General features: G+C 36.5%; 1 protein-coding gene across 2 annotated transcripts in view; it reads right to left on the bottom strand.

Moving 5' to 3' along the window:
* OLA1 (Obg like ATPase 1) overlaps positions 1-19,895 on the bottom strand; it is a 95,015-nt gene that overhangs the window by 69,851 nt on the left and 5,269 nt on the right. For both annotated transcript variants that reach the window (XM_058190383.1, XM_058190392.1), the window contains exons 3-4: positions 18,143-18,286; positions 16,244-16,371 (exon numbers count right to left, since the gene is read on the bottom strand). In XM_058190383.1, coding sequence (XP_058046366.1) covers positions 16,244-16,371; positions 18,143-18,286 — 272 coding nt within the window. The remainder of the gene's footprint in view (positions 1-16,243; positions 16,372-18,142; positions 18,287-19,895) is intronic.

Here is a 19,895-nt window from a genome sequence, read left to right as displayed (position 1 = left end):
TAAAAATTTTCCCTACCAGTTCTGTGGGCGTGGCTTAATTGGTGGGTGTGGCTTGGTGGTCAGATGACTGGGTGGGCATGGCCAATAACAATAAATAATAAAAATAATAAATAAGTACAGAAAACAATAAGAGGTACCAAAAACCAACTTTCACACGTTACACACACAAAATACAACACAACTGACTCACACACAATGTAAAAGCAGCTGCACCTCACCCAAAATGGCCCCTGCAACAAGCAGGAACCTCACACAGCCACAAAAAGGCACAAAACCAACTTTCACACGTTACACACACAAAATACAACACAACAGACTCACACACAATGTAAAAGCAGCTGCACCTCACCCAAAATGGCCCCTGCAACAAGCAGGAACCTCACAGCACCACAAAAAGCCACAAAACCAACTTTCACAGTTTACACAACTGACTCACACACAATGTAAAAGCAGCTACACCTCACCCAAAATGGACCCTGCAACAACATTTTACACACACACAACACAACACAACTGACTCACACACAGATACAAAATGCCATATACAGCTTTATGAGATTTTGTGTGTTTGTGTAGTTAGAATGAAACACTACAGAAACACACCAAATCTCAGAAAGCTGCACAAATATTTTCTTTTATTTATATTTTTAGATAAAAGTAGCTAAATTTAAAACTTCCTTAACTTTAAAACTTCCTTGACTTTAAATTGCTATGTTTTAAAAAAATTAAACTCCTAAAAAAAAAACCCCAATTAACTATTTTTTTAAAGCTCCCCCCCCCTTAATTACACAATTCAAGGGAAAAGGCAGGCAGATTCAGTTGCTAGCTGATGCAATTGATTGCAGCAGCTGAAGCAAGGCCGGAATAGCGAGCGAGACAGAAAGAAGCAGGAAACTGCCAAGTAGGCAAGTGGGAACTGGGCGATTGGGTGGGCATGGGCGGGGTGGGGGGAGAGGGATTTTTGCTACCAGTGCTCCGAACTACCCGCCCCCATCGCTACCGGATCACCTGATCCGGTTCGAACCGGGAGCATTTCATCCTGGTCTGAAACCCACCCATGTTCAACAGGTAAATGAAAATACATGTGAGTTACTCTCTCTCTCTGGGCTGGGAATGGGACAACTTGCCATAGCCAAGTCGCTGCAGCCAACTCACAATGGCCAATTCGCCGCTGGATAAGTCACCACAGCCAACTCGTCGCAGGACAACTCGCTGTGGGACAATTTAACAATTAATTTTTGCTATTAACATTTAATTTTGTCCCTCCTTTTGCATCCTTTCTTTAATGATTCTAATCCACCATTTCTTTGATATTAGTGTAACTCTTGCCCCGCAGTGAGCTGTCCTACGGCAAAATGGCTGTGACAAGCTGTCCTGCAGCAAGTTGGTTGTAGCAAGTTGGCTGTGGCAAGTTGGCTATGGTGAATTGTCATAGACCCCTCTGGGCTAGAATAATACACTTTGTGACTTATGCCCAGTCGCTTAGTAACTACTCAAAGTTACAATGGACTCTCTAAAACATACCTACAGTTCTGAAGTTCTGGTGGAAGCCCTCTCCAGTCACATGACCACATTTCAGACACTCGCCAACCAAGCTGCATTTACAACCAGTTACAGTATCCTGCAATCATGCAATTAGATTCACATTTTTGCTGGAAACTGACGTTTACTTCATTCTTTCAGTAAAAAAACTCATAGTGAACTTTAAGCTCACTTAACGATTGCCACAAAAAATAATAATAATGGTCAATCACATGGATGACCTGCTTTAGGACTATCACAACTTACGACCATAATAGGCAGGGCAGGTTTATCTGTAATATTACCCATTAAAATCACAACTGATTCAGAATGCAACAGTCTTATTTGCTTATAGAAGGAACAAATATCTCCTTATTCACACAGAACTGTAGTGGCTTTCCTAGTACACCTTGGTCCAGCTCATCATCTATAGATTATTCTCAATGTAGCCCTTCACAATTTAGACCAATGAAATAAACTTTTTATCTGGATGAGGTTGTCTAAAATAGTGCTTACCCTTGAATGAAAATTCCCAGAATTATTAAGAAGGAAATCAGAAGTAGTCTTTAAAATGACTTGAAGGCTTAAAAATCTTATATGTATTTGAGCTTTAACCTTTTGTTCCTGGATGTTTTAATGGCTGTCTTGAACTTTCCAGTATTCTCCCACCTTTTGTAATTTGCCAATTTTGAATGTATTTGTTTTGAAATATTGAAAACTGCCTTGAGCCTTTTAAAATAACAGCATATAAATTAAATTAAATTTAAAATAAATTTAAAAGTGCTATATTCAGCACTGAAAACAGTTTTCTAGAAAAGGTGTTCTACTAAACTCTGTAATTGAGGAACAAAATGGACTGGTAAAAATAGTCTGATAAGAGAGGGGGAGGGGGGATTATTTAAGGGCCTCTAATTTTCTTTGTTGCTCTTCTCTGCACTCTTTCTAGAGTCTCAACGTCTTTTTTTGTATTGTGATTAATTAAAACTGGACACAAAAATCTAAATATAGTCTTACCAAAGCAGTATAAAGCATTCAGGTAAGTTAAATAGGAATCTGAATCTCCTAAAATTGAGCAAAATCACATTTTCTTTTATAACAGATGCAATTAACATGCTTTGAACTAACTAGATCTTACTTTTTGAGAAGGCATTGCTATATCCAATGGAGCAAATAGTCATCTTGGAAAAACAACATGCTTCAACAACCATAAAAATCAATTTAGAACAAGTCCTGAAAGCTACTTTTTAAAAAAAGCTATGCATGCAAAAAAGGATCTCCAAAGTTTTAAAATATAATTATAGAAATATTACTATATTGTAGTCCTACCACACAGAAACTATCACTAGCAACTTTATGCATCTATTGCTCATAATTTTCCTGCCAAATTTGGTAGCATCCACCGATTTTAAATGACACCTCCTTCATCATAGTTGACATGGTACAAATAAAAAAAACTATAGAAAATTGTGCTCGCAGATGCCTAAAACATCCAACTAGTGTCAGGTTGTCATTTAAAAAACAATCAAAACAAGTAGTAAAATCTTGTTCCTTTTAGATTCTAATCACTGAAATCCTGTAGAGTTCTAGTGAACAATTCACTGCAGGGGTTGTCAGGTCAATTCAGTTTGAAGGTGTACCTTTACCTTACTAAATGTTCTTACACTGTAGTTTTCGGCTGTAACAATAGCTTTAGAGAAATCTAAGAGCAATACTTTAAAAGGTTTCTTTAAAAATCAACAATAATTTGCTTGAAGATAGCAATTCTATTCCATTAACATTCAAAACCACTGTAGGTTTTAAAATAAAAATATAGTCTACCAATTCTACTTTTTCTGGCAACCAGCACCTCCCTCATAGTTCCTGGGTAGTTTAATGGGTTAATTTAGTAAGCAGCAGTTTGGGAACCAGATTTAATGAGTAATGCCTGTCATTTTTTAAGCTTTAACTGTGCCATTAGACCTATTCACTCAAAAGTAAAGGCCTTACATTCTTTTAACCATTATCAAACTCTTTGAATTGACACTGATTGGAAGATGCCACTCTTCTTACTTAAAAACCATTTCTTAAATGTCTTGATGTACTTTTAGCAATAACACTTAGACTTATATACCTCTTTACAGCCCTCTCTAAGCGGTTTACAGAGTCAGCCTATTGCCCCCAACAATCTGGGTCCTCATTTTACCCACATCAGAAGGATGGAAGGCTGAGCCAACTTTGAGCTTGAACAAAAGTGTTCAACCTTTGCTGTCTTTCGGTTCTTATTATGGACTGTAATCTAGACAAGTTAAGGAACAGACAAGTAACAGAAATACAAACGACTATCAAACAAGGGAAAGCAATATTCACAAAAATAGTATTATAAAATAAAGTTAGTAGCAATTCAAGTTGCTTTCTTTAACATAATTTACAATATACAGGGAAGACTGGTTTATAATTAAGTGATATCTTCAAATCTAGTAGAAGGACAGAGCTAGTTTCAGCTTGAATTTCTAAATATGTTCCAGCTGGATTTGTATGCAACACTAAGAAAAATTCTTTACAATAATTTTGGATTATTTTGAGCAAGTAAGCATGTTGATGCATATATTCAATCAATCCTGCTTGGCTTATCCTGCCAGAACAAGTCCTAAAAAAAAGTGAGGAAAAAAACAACAGTGGTTTGTTTCCTTTTATATGACAATATTCCTGATTTGTTTTCTACTAGGCCAGATTCTAAAGCCAAAATTTGCTCTTGGATTCAATTAAATGCAGTCATAATTTATTAGTTCAAGCAACAGGACTTCCAACCTTTTGCACTGATACTCAAAAATCACATCTAAAATTCCTATATCAATAAAACTGCTTTTAACTGTGATAGATTATTTTTGTGTAGATTATCAATTTTATTCAAAAACATTTTATTTCTATTTAGTGCCTTTTAGTAGCTTAAAAATCACAAACTTCAGAGGTAAATCTTGAGTGTCAGTACAAAATTCCAGCAAATTCCATTTTTGGACAACCAAGCATATAGAATAGAATAGAATAGAATAGAATTTTATTGGCCAAGTGCGATTGGACACACAAGGAATTTGTCTCGGTGCATATGCTCTCAGTGTACATAAAAGAAAAGATACGTTCATCAAGGTACAACATTTACAACACAATTGATGGTCAATATATCAATATAAATCATAAAGATTGCCAGCAACAAGTTATAGTCATACAGTCATAAGTGGAAAGAGATTGGTGATGGGAACGATGAGAAGATTAATAGTAGTGCAGATTCAGTACATAGTTTGACAGTGTTGATGGAATTATTTGTTTAGCAGAGTGATGGCCTTCGGGAAAAAACTGTTCTTGTGTCTAGTTGTTCGGGTGTGCAGTGCTCTATAGCGTTGTTTTGAGGGTAGAGTTGAAACAGTTTATGTCCAGGATGCGAGGGGTCTGTAAATATTTTCACGGCCCTCTTCTTGATTCGTGCAGTATACAGGTCCTCAATGGAAGGCAGGTTGGTAGCAATTATTTTTTCTGCAGTTCTAATTATCCTCTGAAGTCTGTGTTTTCTTGTTGGGTTGCAGAACCGAACCAGACGGTTATAGAGGTGCAAATGACAGACTCAATAATTCATATGTGCTTATATAAGATGCCAAATCACAAATATGACCGGGGGAGGGCACACTAATGAATTATGTGAACCAAGCCAGAATGTTTAATTATGGTTCTGTCTCACGCAAACCAGGAAATATAGACTAAGTAAAACACAGTTAAATAAATTATGGTTAGGTATGTGGTTTCGAAGACAGCCTATAGATGTGCCAAGATTCCACCAGGGCTAATTAGAATAAAGATAAATGAAACCTACAATATCATAGAAATTAATAAGTCAGGTGTGGGGTGTTGGTGTTGGTTTGTCAGTTTAGTGGAACTACATTTTATCACCAACTGGAATAATAGCAGCAATAACACTACTAAGACATACATTTCAACAGGTATTTCCAGGTATTTCCATTTATGGCAAAGTAAATGGTTAAGAGGGACAGTTCTCATTAAGCAGAGTTGATCTATTAGAATGCACATCTGCCCCAGAGAATAGTAGAAGGTCTTATTAGAAAGTCCTGGTGAAATCCTCCAAGCTGGAGAGATAGAAAGAGAAGGGAAAAAGAGACAAATAAGCCCTGTTGAGGGAAGAGGGAATCGCCTTGGGGGAAAGAAGGCAAAGTCACCATCAAGGCAACAGTCACATAAAAGGGGACTGAATCCAAGACAAGAATGTACCATGAATAAACATCTCACACAAGACATTTCCTAGTTCACAGGAAGATAAAGGAAAAAGGGTAAAGCACATTCTGTCTCGCAAGATTCTATTACTATAGCTTTACAATAAAAGTAATACTGAACTAAATGGCATTGGTTTCTTACTCTGGTCTACTTAGAAGGAACGACAGGCCCTCTCTCAATTGTATTATTATTCTAATACGAAAATATATGGAGATAAATCTATGTGTGATGTGATACTTTTTATGATAAATGCTTATATATTTGCCAAGTTTGACTAAAGGAACAATCACTTCCACAGAGTTACACCTGCCACCCTGGAATTCACCAGTGTAAGTTGCTAACTCAATGGTAGTGTTAAATACTAGAATTGAGAACTTTGTTATGTAACATTATCCCTTGAGATATAAATTACTTCGCATTAAGTTAAATCTCAAAAGCACTTTAAATGCTCTAAACTTGCTATTTTAAAAACTAAGGAATAAAGGACTAATCATAAAATAAATGAACTTTTTAATGAGCATGAAAAGCTTTCCCTACCAGAAGGAAAAAAACACTTTCCCAAGAGACCTGTCATGTTAAAGCAATAGTCAATTGCGGCATGCAATCAGTAAACAAATTCAGCTCTGTGAAAAAAAGAACTACATCAACGTTTAGTGGTTGCAATTTAGATTATTCTAGCGTGTAATACTTTAATTGTATAAAACAAAGCTGGTGTCACAAACACAAAAGAACTTCTTGCAAAGCAAGCACCACAAGTAATTTTTATGCTGCCACTGAAGGCTGACAAGTGATGAGCACTTTGTTCAAATTTATACACTTATGCATCTAAGGCAACAGGTGGCTGGTAAAAAGAAACACTAAAAAAGGATTTTTAACCCTTTAAAAGGTATGTTTTTATTACATGATCTATTCAATCTTCTATTTCCACTAGAGGAAAATGCTAAACAGTTGCGTGATATATTTAGAATATAAGACAAAATTACTTCAAATGAAACCAATACGTATCTGTCACAATTCAATGCAGAAATAAAAAAAAGAATTAATGGAGTTGGGATTCATAATATGCATAATAAAGTAAAAATATAGTATTGTGAGCAAGAGCATTTGTGTGCACATGGACATATATGTGTAAGAAAAAGGGAGCAGACACAAGAAATTAGGCCATAGGCAATTTAACTAAATAAGTCAAGAAAGGTTAAGGTGCCCCTGAATGTTTACCAACAACTACTTGAAACACACTTTCTTAAAATAAGTTATTTTAATTCTGGCTTGTCAATATATCAAAACATTTTGTTGGTTTTTAAACTTATTAGAATCCAGCAACCTTAAAGACTCTTACCTGCATTCTGATAGATAAAAATCACTCATATTCTTTCTTAGTACAGACTTTCTACTTTTCCCCATTTAAAAAAAATTGTCATAAAATTTAATCTATTTAGATCATATAAGTGTAATGTACCTGTTTCTAATCTCATTGAAAATTGGCTCCCAGAAAGACTACCAAATATTCCTTTGATAGAAATTTCACAATAGTACTACTACTATTACTACTACTACTAATAATAATAATAATAATAAGTAGTAGTAGTAGTAGTAGTAATAGTAATAATGGTGTCTAATTGGTATATAACACTAAATTGTGACATTATGATCACTGACTAGTGATCATTTGAAGATATTTTCAGGCTTCTGTTATGTGTAGCTTGATCTCATTTGTCTGGACTTATCAACACCACAAAGGACTGCAATAAGATTCTTGTAAAAAATGTATTATGTATTTTTGCTGAATTTAGTAAAGAAATTTAAAGATAAAAGGCTGAGAAAGTACATTCTTGAAATTGATCCTAATGATTCTGAAGAGAGAATGATTCCTCCATCCTCAAAGGAAGAGTCAGAAAAGGAACACTCAAGGCAGACAAAAATATCTATGCAGTCTCTGCCTTCCCAGTTTGATAATCTAGGATTTCTAAAACCAGCTAAAAATATCAGCAACCAAAACATGGTGCATGTGACACGTGTGTGTGTGTGTGTGTGCATTATTTGTCTGAAACTTGCATCCAATCTAGAGCAGAGCCAAAACAACCCTCCCCCCAGATTAACTGAATTAATAACTACTGGAAACTATTTGCCTATATCTCATTTATAAAGCTCAACTGATTGCGTCTGCATTTTCTCCCGCTAACAAGCATACTATGCACAAGCAAATACACAATTCTCCTTCCAGCAGAAACAGCAAAAACAAAACAAAACCAAAAAGATAGAAAACCAGATCTGACATAGGGTAGCAATGGGGAATAGCTGAACTGGAAAGGAAAATTAAAAGAAAAGGGGGAGGAACACTGTATCTTTAGGTCAAATGGTCTTAAACGTTTTTTCCTCTTAGGACCACTTCCCAATTTTAAAAATGTAACTCATACAATTACATAAAATACTCATAAAAATATAACTCATGCAAACAAAAGCTCTTTTGGAGACCCTTTTGTACGAGTTACCCTTATTGATATTTGCCCTATTAAAACTGGTGGCTTCTCACAATTGTTCGATAGAATTTTAATACTTAAATTATTTTTTAACATGGACTGGCAAATAATTTTGCTTGTGTGGATTCCTGAGTCTTGGGAAGAACCCAGGGTCCTAGGGCCACATGTTAAGAAACACTGATCTAAATGAAGAGGCAACAGAGGGAGGGAGGGAGAGAGAGATGGAAGGAGCATTGCAAAAAATAAGTTAAAATTAACTCAGCAAGCAGCCCCTCAGATATTGGCAACAAATTTTCTATGCAGAGAGCAGAGATACATGCCTTTAGATTTTCAACATCGTATTTTATTCCCAGCAAATGTAAGACTATTTTCCCTGCCCCAAGAGAAAATAAATTATCTTATTATTGAGAAAATGTGGGTAACTACAATGTGCAGCCTTTTAATCGCTTTAGAAACATCATCCCATAAATACAGCTTGGAAGAATCCTTGCTAACTGCCAATTTCTCTTTTGACGTGAACTGTCAGATATAATAATATCAACTAGTTTGGGATACAGTTTGTATTTTCATTTCCAGCAAAAAAAAAAAAAAGGGAGGGTGGAGCGTGATTAAATGAAACTATCAGACATTTCAAGAAATTTTGAAATATGCATTACATTAATCTCAAATATCAAAATATCAGTCCATGTATTTATTTATTATTATTTATTTATTTTATTTTTATTTATTTATTTACATTTATACCCCGCCCTTCTCCGAAGACTCAGGGCGGCTTACACTATGTTTACACATATATGTGAGAACGCCTGTACATGCATGCCTTCATGGGCAAGACTTTGATTGATTCCAATTCACTCTGCCCATTACAATACTCTATCAAATGTTCTAGATCTTTCCTTGGGATTTCTTCAATCTCAGTATAGATATTTCAGGCTAAGAATTTTCTGTGTATTAGTACTTTTATTATATATAATCTATACAAAAACATCTTTAGATATCCGTGCCAGTGGTGAAATCTTAACCAGTTTACTACCGGTTTGCTGGCTGTGCACATAGTGCACAGAGGCATGGGTTAAGCGTGTGTGTGTGGGGGGGTGATCAGCTGTGGTGCACCATCTTTTCTTTTACTTTTAAAAGCATTTTTTAACAACCTATTCGGCCGCAGCTCAGCTGTGATCATCAGAGCCTCTTTTTTACCTTTTAAAAGCATTTTTTTAAAAGAAGCGGGCAACCAGGTGGGCATGCAGGGGGCAGGGATTTTTGCTACCGGTTCTCCGAACCACCCGCTGTCATCACTACCAGATCGGCTGATCCGGTCCTAACAGGGAGTATTTCACCCCGAACTATACTGATCGTCTACTAAAGAGCCATGGTGGCACAGTGGTTAGAATGCAGTACTGTAGGCTACTTCTGCTGATTGCAGGCTGCCTGCAATTTGCCAGTTTGAATCTCACCAGGCCTTCCATCCTTCCAAGGTAGGTAAAATGAGGACCCAGATTGTTGGAGGAAATATGCTGACTCTGTAAACCACTTAGAGAGGGCTGTAAAGCACTGTGAAGCAGTATATAAGTCTAAGTGCTATTGCTACTATTTTAGTTTCCCCATTGTCAAATGTTAATATTAAATTTTTTTATTAAAGTCTTGCAAATTTTAATTAATTTATTGTAATTTTAAATTTTAAAGGGTTTTATATTGGTCTAATGACCGTTTTAGTTAATTTGGCCTATTAAATATTTCGTTTTAAATTTGTTTTAATCCGTTATTTATACTTTGTATATTCTGTGTTTTTAATATGGCTGTAAACCGCCCTGAGTCCTTCGGGAGAAGGGCGGTATAGAAATTAAATTATAAATAAAATAAAAATAAAATAAAATAAAATAAAATAAAATAAAATAAATAAATAAATAAATAAATAAAATGCATGTATTTGATATTATAATCCAAAAAGACAAAACCTTAGAGGCTGGATCTTTATTGTTCCCAGACTGTCTTTCCCTTTTTATAACCTTGTAGTAATCTTGGGAACATTCTACATTTGCTATAAATCACATATATACAATAGTGGCCAAATGTATGGAAACAATTTTGGGAAAAGTGTATTTTTTGAGGTTTGATGGCTAATAATACCACTTTTTTTTTTTTTTGGAGTTTCAAGACAATTATATTCTACTGCTGGAATGGCTTGGGAACAGCCCAGACCTTAACCCAATTGAAAATCTATGGAGCCGACTAAAGAAACTTGTTAGTCAGAAGCGACCCAGCAATAATAGAAGCAATCATTCAATCTTGGTTTCACATTATAATAGCTGCAGAACTAAACAACTTGGTTCACTCCATGGGAAGACCTTATAAGGCCATAATTCATGCTAAAGGTTACCCAACTAAGTATTAATTGACGTGATAATTTTTGTATATCTCATTTTTTCTATGGTGATAATTTTTGTATATCTCATTTTTTCTACGTGTTTTATTTTTCTTCTTTATACTGTAACTGCTATTCTAATAGCAAATGCTTCATAAAAGTTATTGCATTACATTCTTAATTAAATTATCTTTCCATTAATATATAATTTTATGGTACTACTCCCAAAAAAAGTGGTGTTATTAGCTAGTTTTAGAAAATACACTTTTCCCAAAAGGTTTCCACAATTTTGGCCACTACTGTACAGAATGAGTGAGAAAATAAAAATGTCCCAATAGATAATTGAACTAAAATCATACAGTCACCTAAAAACAACTAGAAATATTCCTATAAAAGTAGAAGTCACAACTAAAACATTAACAATAATAAAAGGAAATCCAATTTCTCAAATAAAGAAATTACAACAATCCAATCTTCTATACAGAGAGAGAGAGAGAGAGACAGAGAGAGTGTTGATAGAACCACCAAGTTTCCTAAAAGCCACAAGGGCAGGGGCCAATCACGCTTCAGGATGAGTGCTACTTTAGGAAGGATGGGAGGGCAGCAACAGAAAAGATGTGATTACACCTGAAGATAATAGTTCTCTTATTGAGATGACACAGATCTTATTGGGCAGGCAAAGGTTACACAATGAAGATAGTCCTGCAGATGATACCCAGGCCCTGAACAACGCAAGGTTTTAAATGTGACAGACAGTACCTTGTATTGCACCTGTAAGCCAAATGACAGCCAGTGTAGCTTTTAAAGTTGATATAATATATGGCCTCTGGGTAGAACCATCACTAATCAAGCCACTGAATTCTGGAATAGTTGTAGCTTCCGGATGTTCTTCATGGCCAGCCTCTGTAGACTACATTGCAACAATCCAAGCAATAAGTAAAATGTTTAAGAACCAGCTTTGCTAGTTCCACTGCTGCTGCCATACAACACCACTAGCTGCAGAACACTTGATTTATCCTTTTGCTCAGTTGACAGCTTCCTTGTTTCTAGCCAACTTTGGCAGATTCCTAAATTCTGTTAAATCTATAAATTGTTAAAACCATAGACCCTTCTGATATAGCTGTTTTCTGATTTTTCTATTTTACAAGATAGCAATAGCATTTAGGCTTCCATACCGCCCCACAGCATTTCACAGCACTCTCTGTATGGTCTACCATGTCAGCATTTTTTGAAACAATCTGGTTCTCATTTTACCAACTCCAGAAGGCTGGAAAGCTGAATCAACCTTGAGCCCTGTCAGGATTGAATTCCAGGTTCTGGACAGTTAGTCTGCAATACTGCACTTTAACCACTGCACCACCAGGGTTTCCTTTCTTAAAGCTGCTGTCCAAATACTGGTAGTTTTTCCAGCAATTAAGAGGGTTTACTATCACAGTCCTATAGCAGGCTGACTACTGTTTCTAATAGAAAGAAGAATGGCAAAACGGGAAAGGAGAAACGAATAGTCCACAGTCATCTCCTATCTCATAGAACGGCTCAATGCCAATCCTGAATCAGTGTGGCAGAGTGGCAGAGATGACAATTCAGATAGGAGGACAAATGAGAAATGAAATAATTCTTTTATCATTCTCACAATTGTTGTGGCCTTCCTTGCTCCAGAACGTTTTTTCCCTTCCTCTTCTAAGATATTTCAGAATCTCTCAACTCTTGACAGGTGAGAAAATATAACCAGCACACTTGTTGTATGGCTCAGGCTCTGGTAATATAAACCCTTTGAAAATATGCTATGCTAGCCTTGTGCCTTGTGCCTATCTCAGAATAATAGAGTTTTTCCTATGTTAAAACAGATGTTCCAATGTTAAAACCAACCTCACTGAAAAGGGAAACAAACTTGAAACTACAATACTTGATAGTGCTTTATTGTTTCATTTTGCAAAGAAACAGCTTTTTTAGGAAACAAAGCTTTTACATTACTAGCTGTTATGTATCCAGCTTTGACTGCAAATATATGGGATACATTAGCCTAATTCAATGGTACTTAAAAAGTTTTGACTCAATTCCCCTTTTCCTGATCTCAAATAACAACATTATACCTTCCACAAAACTGTCTCAGCAGCAGCAGTTCCAAACTGGATCCTTGTCTCACAAACATGCAAGTACAAATTGCTCCATTACCTCAGGATATGCCCAAAATAACCCCTCTTCTTCCTTAAATCTGGTAGGAGTATTCAATGGTAGTAATATTCATGCCATGCCCAAATAAAGTAATTCCTCAGCCTGGGGCGAGAGGTATGAAATATTTGGCAGTACCCAAATCATGTTCAAATTCAGGTTCTGCTGTTATTTGCATATCCTGCTAATTCTCAGGTGCCACACTCCACATCATCCATCCTTTGAAAAAGTAAGTGTCTGGCCTTTTCATATCCCAGGGTAAGAAGGAACCCAGCTGAAAGACCATAAGATGCCAGCTTGGATTCTATAGCACACCGCCAGCTTGAAACTCCTACATGCTGGTACATCTTAAATTCATCTCCAAGCAAATGTTGACATCTAAACTCCGAATTTCTGGAGTGAGTTCAAATGCAATAAAGGTGTCAAAGCCTAAGTACAGCTGCACAAAGGAAAACTGCACATGCTGAGGGAACGAGAGGTGGCTCTGGCTTTGTTCACTCAGATGCTGGTGCAATGAAGTGTAGCGACACAAGTACCGTCACATATCTCTCTCCCTCCTGCAAGCAGTTTCCAGCAATATCTATCAGCAGGGATGATTCCTACTTTTTTGAGATCACAAGAAGTCCACATGGGAAGAGAGGAGAACTTGCCAAGAGGCAGGTAGGAGATGTGGCAATATCCAAGTCTTATTAAATGCAATGTGTATATGTTATTGCAAGTTTTTAAAAATAAAGTTATCTCAATGGGCTTAAACAAGGTAAGGTAAAGGTTCCCCTCGCACACACATGCTAGTCATTCCCGACTCTAGGGGGCGGTGCTCATCTCTGTTTCAAAACCGAAGAGCCAGCGCTTTCCAAAGACATCTCTGTGGTCATGTGGCCAGCATGACTAAACACCAAAGGCGCACAGAACGCTATTACCTTCCCACCAAAGGTGGTCCCTATTTTTGTACTTGCATTTATTACGTGCTTTCAAACTGCTAGGTTGGCAGAAGTTAAACAAGGTAGGGGACTACAATCATAAAAAAATTGATTATATATTTGCTAATATTGCACGGACCCAAAACATGAGCTATTTTGAATGTTTTTTTTTCTTACAAAAGCAGTGGAGGTAGTCCTCAATTTATGACCGGTCAGTTAGTAAATTGGGCCCGGTCATGTGATGGTTCACTTTACCCCCATCACAATTTACAACCGAAACTGTGGACCCCATTATGGTTGTAATTTGAGGACTACCTGTAATAGGCTCAAAATTCAAATGCATTCATACTATAATAATGTAAAAAAAGTAATCATACAATTAATGCTTGAATAAGATGCAAAATGACGATTGGCTCTAGTTTTCTATATGCTATTATGCTAAATTAAAAGTTGTACCAAAAGTCTTTCTGGGTAAATTAAATGGCTTTCTGGGGAAAAAATGCACACAAATACCTCAAAAGATTGAGCCAATCCATAATTGGTTAAGGCACTTGTTAAGTGAGTTTGTCCCATTTTATAACCTTCCTTTGCCACAGTTGTTAAGTGAATCATAGCAGTTGTTAAATTAGTAACATGGCTGTTAAGTGAATCTGGCTTCCCCATTAACTTTGCTTGTCAGAAAGTCGCAAAAGGTGATCACATGACCCTGGGACACTGCAACCGTCATAAATATATGCCAGCTGCCAAACGTCCTAATTTTGATCATGTGACCACAGGGGTGTTTGCAATTGTTGTAAGTGTGAAAAACGGTTATAAGGTGTGTTTTTTTCAGTGCCTCTGTAACTTCAAATGGCCACTAAACAAATGGTTGTAAGCAGTGGTGGGTTTCAAATTTTTTTACTCCCAGTTCTGTGGGCGAGGCTTAGTGGGCGTGGCAGGGGAAGGATACTATAAAATCTCCATTCCCTTCCCCATCCAGGGGAAGGTTTCTGCAAAATCCCCATTTCCTCCCGATCAGCTGAGACTCAGGAGGCAGAGAATAGATGGGGGCGGGGCCAGTCAGAATTTTTACTACCGGTTCCCCGAACTACTCAAAATTTCTGCTACCGGTTCTCCAGAACTGGCCAGAACTGCTGAAACCCACCTCTGGTTGTAAATCAAGGACTACCTGTAGAGTAAAGGGGTTTTCTGAGACCAAAATGTTTGAGAACTATTGTTTGAGACAATGTACATAATTGTTGAAGTCTCTCGAAAGATTAAGAAAAGCTATAAAAGTCTAAATGTACCTTTGGTTCAGGTTAGAGAAACCAATGCTTTCTTCAACTAGAACTGCTTTATTCTGATTAGAATACAGTCTGCATGCTTTTCTTTAACGTATAAGTCTTTTAAAATAAAAAATGAATTAAATACAAAAATACAAATGCAATATAAATCCTAAACAGGAAATGTTAATATTGCCCCTTCAACTGCCCTGAAGAAAATAAAATGACTGCCACAAAGAAGGGGGGGGGGGATCAACTTATTTTCCAAAGCACCAGAAGGCAAGACAAAAAACAATGGATGGAAACTAATCAAGGAGAGAAGCAACCTGGAATTAAGGAGAAACTTCCTAGCAGTGAGGACAGTTAACCAATGCAATAGCTTGCCTTTAGAAGTTGTAGGTGCTTCATCCCTGGAGGTCTTTAAGAAGAGACTGGACAGCCACTTGTCTCAAATTGTATTGAGTCTCCTGCTTGAGCAAGGGATTAGACTAGAAGACCTCCAAGGTTCATTCCAGCTCTATTCTGACTGAATTGTTTACTAATTAATGTTTTGCCTCAAGATTTCTGTAACAAGACCAGCCAAAACTAAGTCTGAAGTAGGTTCACCACAAAGAACCACAAGAGACCTCCAAGGCCTCTTCCAACTCTTATTATTCTGCTATTCTGTAGTCTGCCAACAGTGTAGAAACAACTGGTGGATGGGGCCCATCTACCACATATGGAAATAATCTAACTTTCACTTCAACTAATCTATTCTGGAGCAAAATTGAGTAACATAGTGATGTTGAGAGTAAAGGACCCCCAGCGCATAGAGAGAAGTTTATCAATGTAATTTTGAATATAACACAGGGGCCTCTGTGGCTGTGGTTATTAACAGCAGCTGCCTGCAATTATTGCAGGTTCTAGTCCCACCAGGCCCAAGGTTGATTCAGCCTTCCATCCTTTATAAGGTAGGTAAAATGAGGACCCAGATTGTTGGGGGCAATAAGTTGACTTTGTATATAAATATACAAATAAATGAAGACTATTGCTAACATAGTGTAAGCCGCCCTGAGTCTTCGGAGAAGGGCGGGATATAAATGTAAATTTAAAAAAAAAACTGCCTCAGATAAATTATGAATGGGAATAGGAATCTTCTTAACAGGTTTCAGTTTGAAAACATGCATCTATTAAAGTATTATATAATAAATTACAAAGGGTTTTATCTAGTAATAGATAAAAATAATAATAATGTACACAATATAGTAATTAAAACCTTAAATTGCTTACGAAGTAGATGAAATATTCCATCACAGGCACTAATATGCGACAAAAAGGCATTTCCTAGTCCCTGTCCAGCATGGGCTCCTTTCACAAGTCCAGCAATATCCACCACATTCAGAAAGGCTGGAATTTTGCTAAAGGGAAAAATTCAAAACATTAGTCATTAACAGTATATGGCCATGTTATCATCAATTAGCAATTATCTACAATGATACACAGAATAATATAAAGTAGTAATTGGCCATAAAGCATCCATGGACTTTGCAGCATCAAATCTTTACATCAGGGCTGTCAAACTCCCGGCCAGCAGGCCAGATGCGTCACGTGCTGGCCACGCTCACGCCTAGTTTTTCAGGGGGGAAAAGTCCCGCGACACCACCGTGACGCCATGAGTTTGACACCCCTGCTTTAAATAGTACCAATTATACTCAATATTTTAAAAAGCTGAAAATGACAAAAATTCAGGGGATGGCCTAGAAATTAGATAACAAAAATTAGAAAGAATAGTGAGTAAGAAAGAAAATAGAAATAGAAAAGATTAGAAAGAAGCAGCTTTCTATCTTTTTGATAGCAGTTATTAATGAATTTTTATTTTACCGTCTCTAAGGTTGTATCGTAATTCCTCTTTCCGTAAAGTATGCTTTCTAAACTCTATAAATCATAAGTTCATTTTTCTCTTTTTTCAGCAAAAAGTCCACAAGGGGTTTCCAGTCAGTGATTTATGTAGCTATTGATCAAACATGTTAATTTTTGCCGTCTCTGCTAGTTCTGTCATCTTCACCATCCATTTCTCTATTGAAGATATTTCAGAGCCTTTCCACTTTTGTGCGTATAATAGTCTCACAGTAAAAATAATATTCCATGGCTCTTTTCTAACATTAATGCCAGCAAGAAAAGTTCTGGTTCCAGCTGAATCTTTAAAATTCTTGTATCATTATGTGTATTATTTGTATTATTTGAATGCAGAAATTTCTGGCTTTTTTACAAGTTCACCAGGCATGATAAAATTACCCTTCAAGTTGTTCAAATTCATTTTAGACAATTTTTCTGGAATCATATACCAAAAGTACATCATTTTATTAAAATTACCTTTTAGGTTATAGCATTTATTTCCCAAGACTATAAGTTTGTTATAATTTAAAGGGGAGACGGAAACACAACATAAAATTTGTGGTATTACAAAGAACCTCATGCAAGCCAATTATAATGATGGAATGTTTGTATGCCATCCAGAGCCATCTCTAGACAAGATGAAGGGCATATAAATTTTTATATATACATGTGTGTGCGTATGTATGTAAGCAGAATAGAGTGGTGAAGAAACATGAGATGTTTATGTGGCTTTACAGTAGTTGAATCTATTCAAGTTTGGTACTCCCATTCTCAGTTCCTTGCTAAACTGTTTTTATGTTTTAAATCAGTGTTAATTATAAACAAACCCTTTACACAAGTAAATGCTTTAAAAATGCAATTATATGTTTATAGTTTCAATAAAAAATAATAATGCATAGAAAAATTAGCACCTTCAACCGAAGCAAAAAAAGCCCCAAACCCTCAGGGTGTAGTAATACAGGCCCTCAAAAGATAAAACTAGTTTCAAAACTTGCCTTATTTCTTATTAACAGAATATTTTTCATTAACTGTGTCAATGAGTCGTTTACTCATGCACACACATTTATATCTATGCATAGGTATAAAAGCTTCTCAAATGTATTACTCTTGAAAAATAATCCATATTTTAAAATATCTTCGATAATAAAGACTAATAAAGATAATAAAGAATAATAAAACCTTTAATGTTCCTGAAATAAAGTTGCAGAATTCAAACCTGATTCAAAATAGTGATACTGAGAAATGTTGCTTTTTAACCAGAAACAAACAACTGATGACACTTCACATATTTACCTTGGAGGCTTATGGTACTGGCAAAGAAATTCATATCGATCATCTGGCACAGGCACTCGGCTCTCATTTGGATCAATAGTGCAGAAGGGAAAGTTTTCTGCTGCAGCTTGGCTCTTGGTTAATACATTGAAAAATGTAGATTTCCTTTAAAGAAAGAGTTGCCATACTTTACACTCATTAAATGACATATAAAGGATATATCACTACTATGGTTGAGCAGTAATTCAAGATCGGTCAGAAAGAGATTTGAAGGGTGACGAGTCTCAAACATACACTAGCACCTGTCCTGACTCCGTAAACCAATTGTATAGTCCCAGGAAGCGACATGGCTGCCTTAAGAAGTAGAGGACATGGATAATGCTTATGTTTTCATTGATCCAAAGCACTTTTATGTCTTCAAATCCAAGTATTACACAGCACTAATTATTATTGAATACTGAACATCATGAAAGTGTCAAGTTTTTGCATTTCTTTTGCAAAGAAATGATGAGAACTTTAAAAAAAGGATTTCCATATTTCTACAAAAAACCTTTTCTAATTGTTTGAACCACTGTAATACATTTCTAGTTTCTGACAGATCTTTTAGCAGCTCTCTAAAAATTAGCATAAATCTCATTTTCAAGATACATATTTGAATGCATGCTTCGAATTTCACATTTGGTAGAAAGGAATATTTATGATTAAATCCAGTTTTCAAACAGCTATGCTCAGATTTTATTCATCACATTGGAACAGCCCCAGCAAATTAGCTCTAAAAATGTTTTCCACACTGACCCATCAGACGCCATAGTATAGAATCAAAATTCTATAGATGAGGCTAGAAATGATCTCACATTCCCATTTTATTTTGCAGCACCTGGCCATCAGTAATACTGGTCAGAATTTTTTTCCTCAGAAAACCAGTACTGAGGCTAAAGCAATTGTTTTGTAAATAAATAAGAATAATTAGAACGTTATGCTGAAAGCTCAGAGTGTAGTGATTAAAGTGCTGGGCTAGGATGGGAAAAATGAGGCCTAAGTCTGTACCAGTGGTGAAATCCAAATTTTTTTTGCTACTGGTTCTGTGGGCGTGGCTTGGTGGGCGTGGCAGGGGAAGGATACTGCAAAGTCCCCATTCCTAGTGGAAGGATATTGCAAAATCTCCATTCCCACCCCACTCTGGGGCCAGCCTGAGGTAGTATTTGCCAGTTCTCCGAGCTACTCAAAATTTCCGCTACTGGTTCTCCGAACTGCTCAAAATTTCTGCAACCAGTTCTCCAGAACCTGTCAGAACGTGCTAGATTTCACCTCTGGTCTGTACTTGACAACAGTTATTTTCAGTCAGTCACTGTCATTCATTCAATATTCCCCACATGTAGTACACTAAACTTTGAAAACTTTGAAAACAATTCTTTTTCATTCATACAGTAAAACCTAAAGCTGCGTACATAATGCTTCCTTGGTCTGAGGGAAGGTGGCTTTGTTTATAACACTTACATTTATGTATCACAGTATTCATAGCACTTTACAGCCTTTTCTAAGCGGTTCAGAGAGTCAGTATATTCCCCCCAACAAAATGGGTCCTCATTTTACCAACTTCGGAAGGATGGAAGCTGAGTCAACCTTGAGGTGGTAAAAATCGAACAGCTGGCAGACACCAGAATTAGCCTGCAATACTGCAGTCTAACCACTGCACCATCACAGCTTATGCCCAGTCACCCAGCCATCTTCCATGCTTAAGAAGTCACATTCTCCCAGTTCATCAGCCTACTAA

This window comes from Ahaetulla prasina, chromosome 1 (assembly GCF_028640845.1).
Source record: "Ahaetulla prasina isolate Xishuangbanna chromosome 1, ASM2864084v1, whole genome shotgun sequence".
Classification (NCBI taxonomy): domain Eukaryota; kingdom Metazoa; phylum Chordata; class Lepidosauria; order Squamata; family Colubridae; genus Ahaetulla; species Ahaetulla prasina.
The sequence above is the reverse complement of the archived record's forward strand: the minus strand, read 5'-3'. Positions and strand labels throughout refer to the sequence as shown.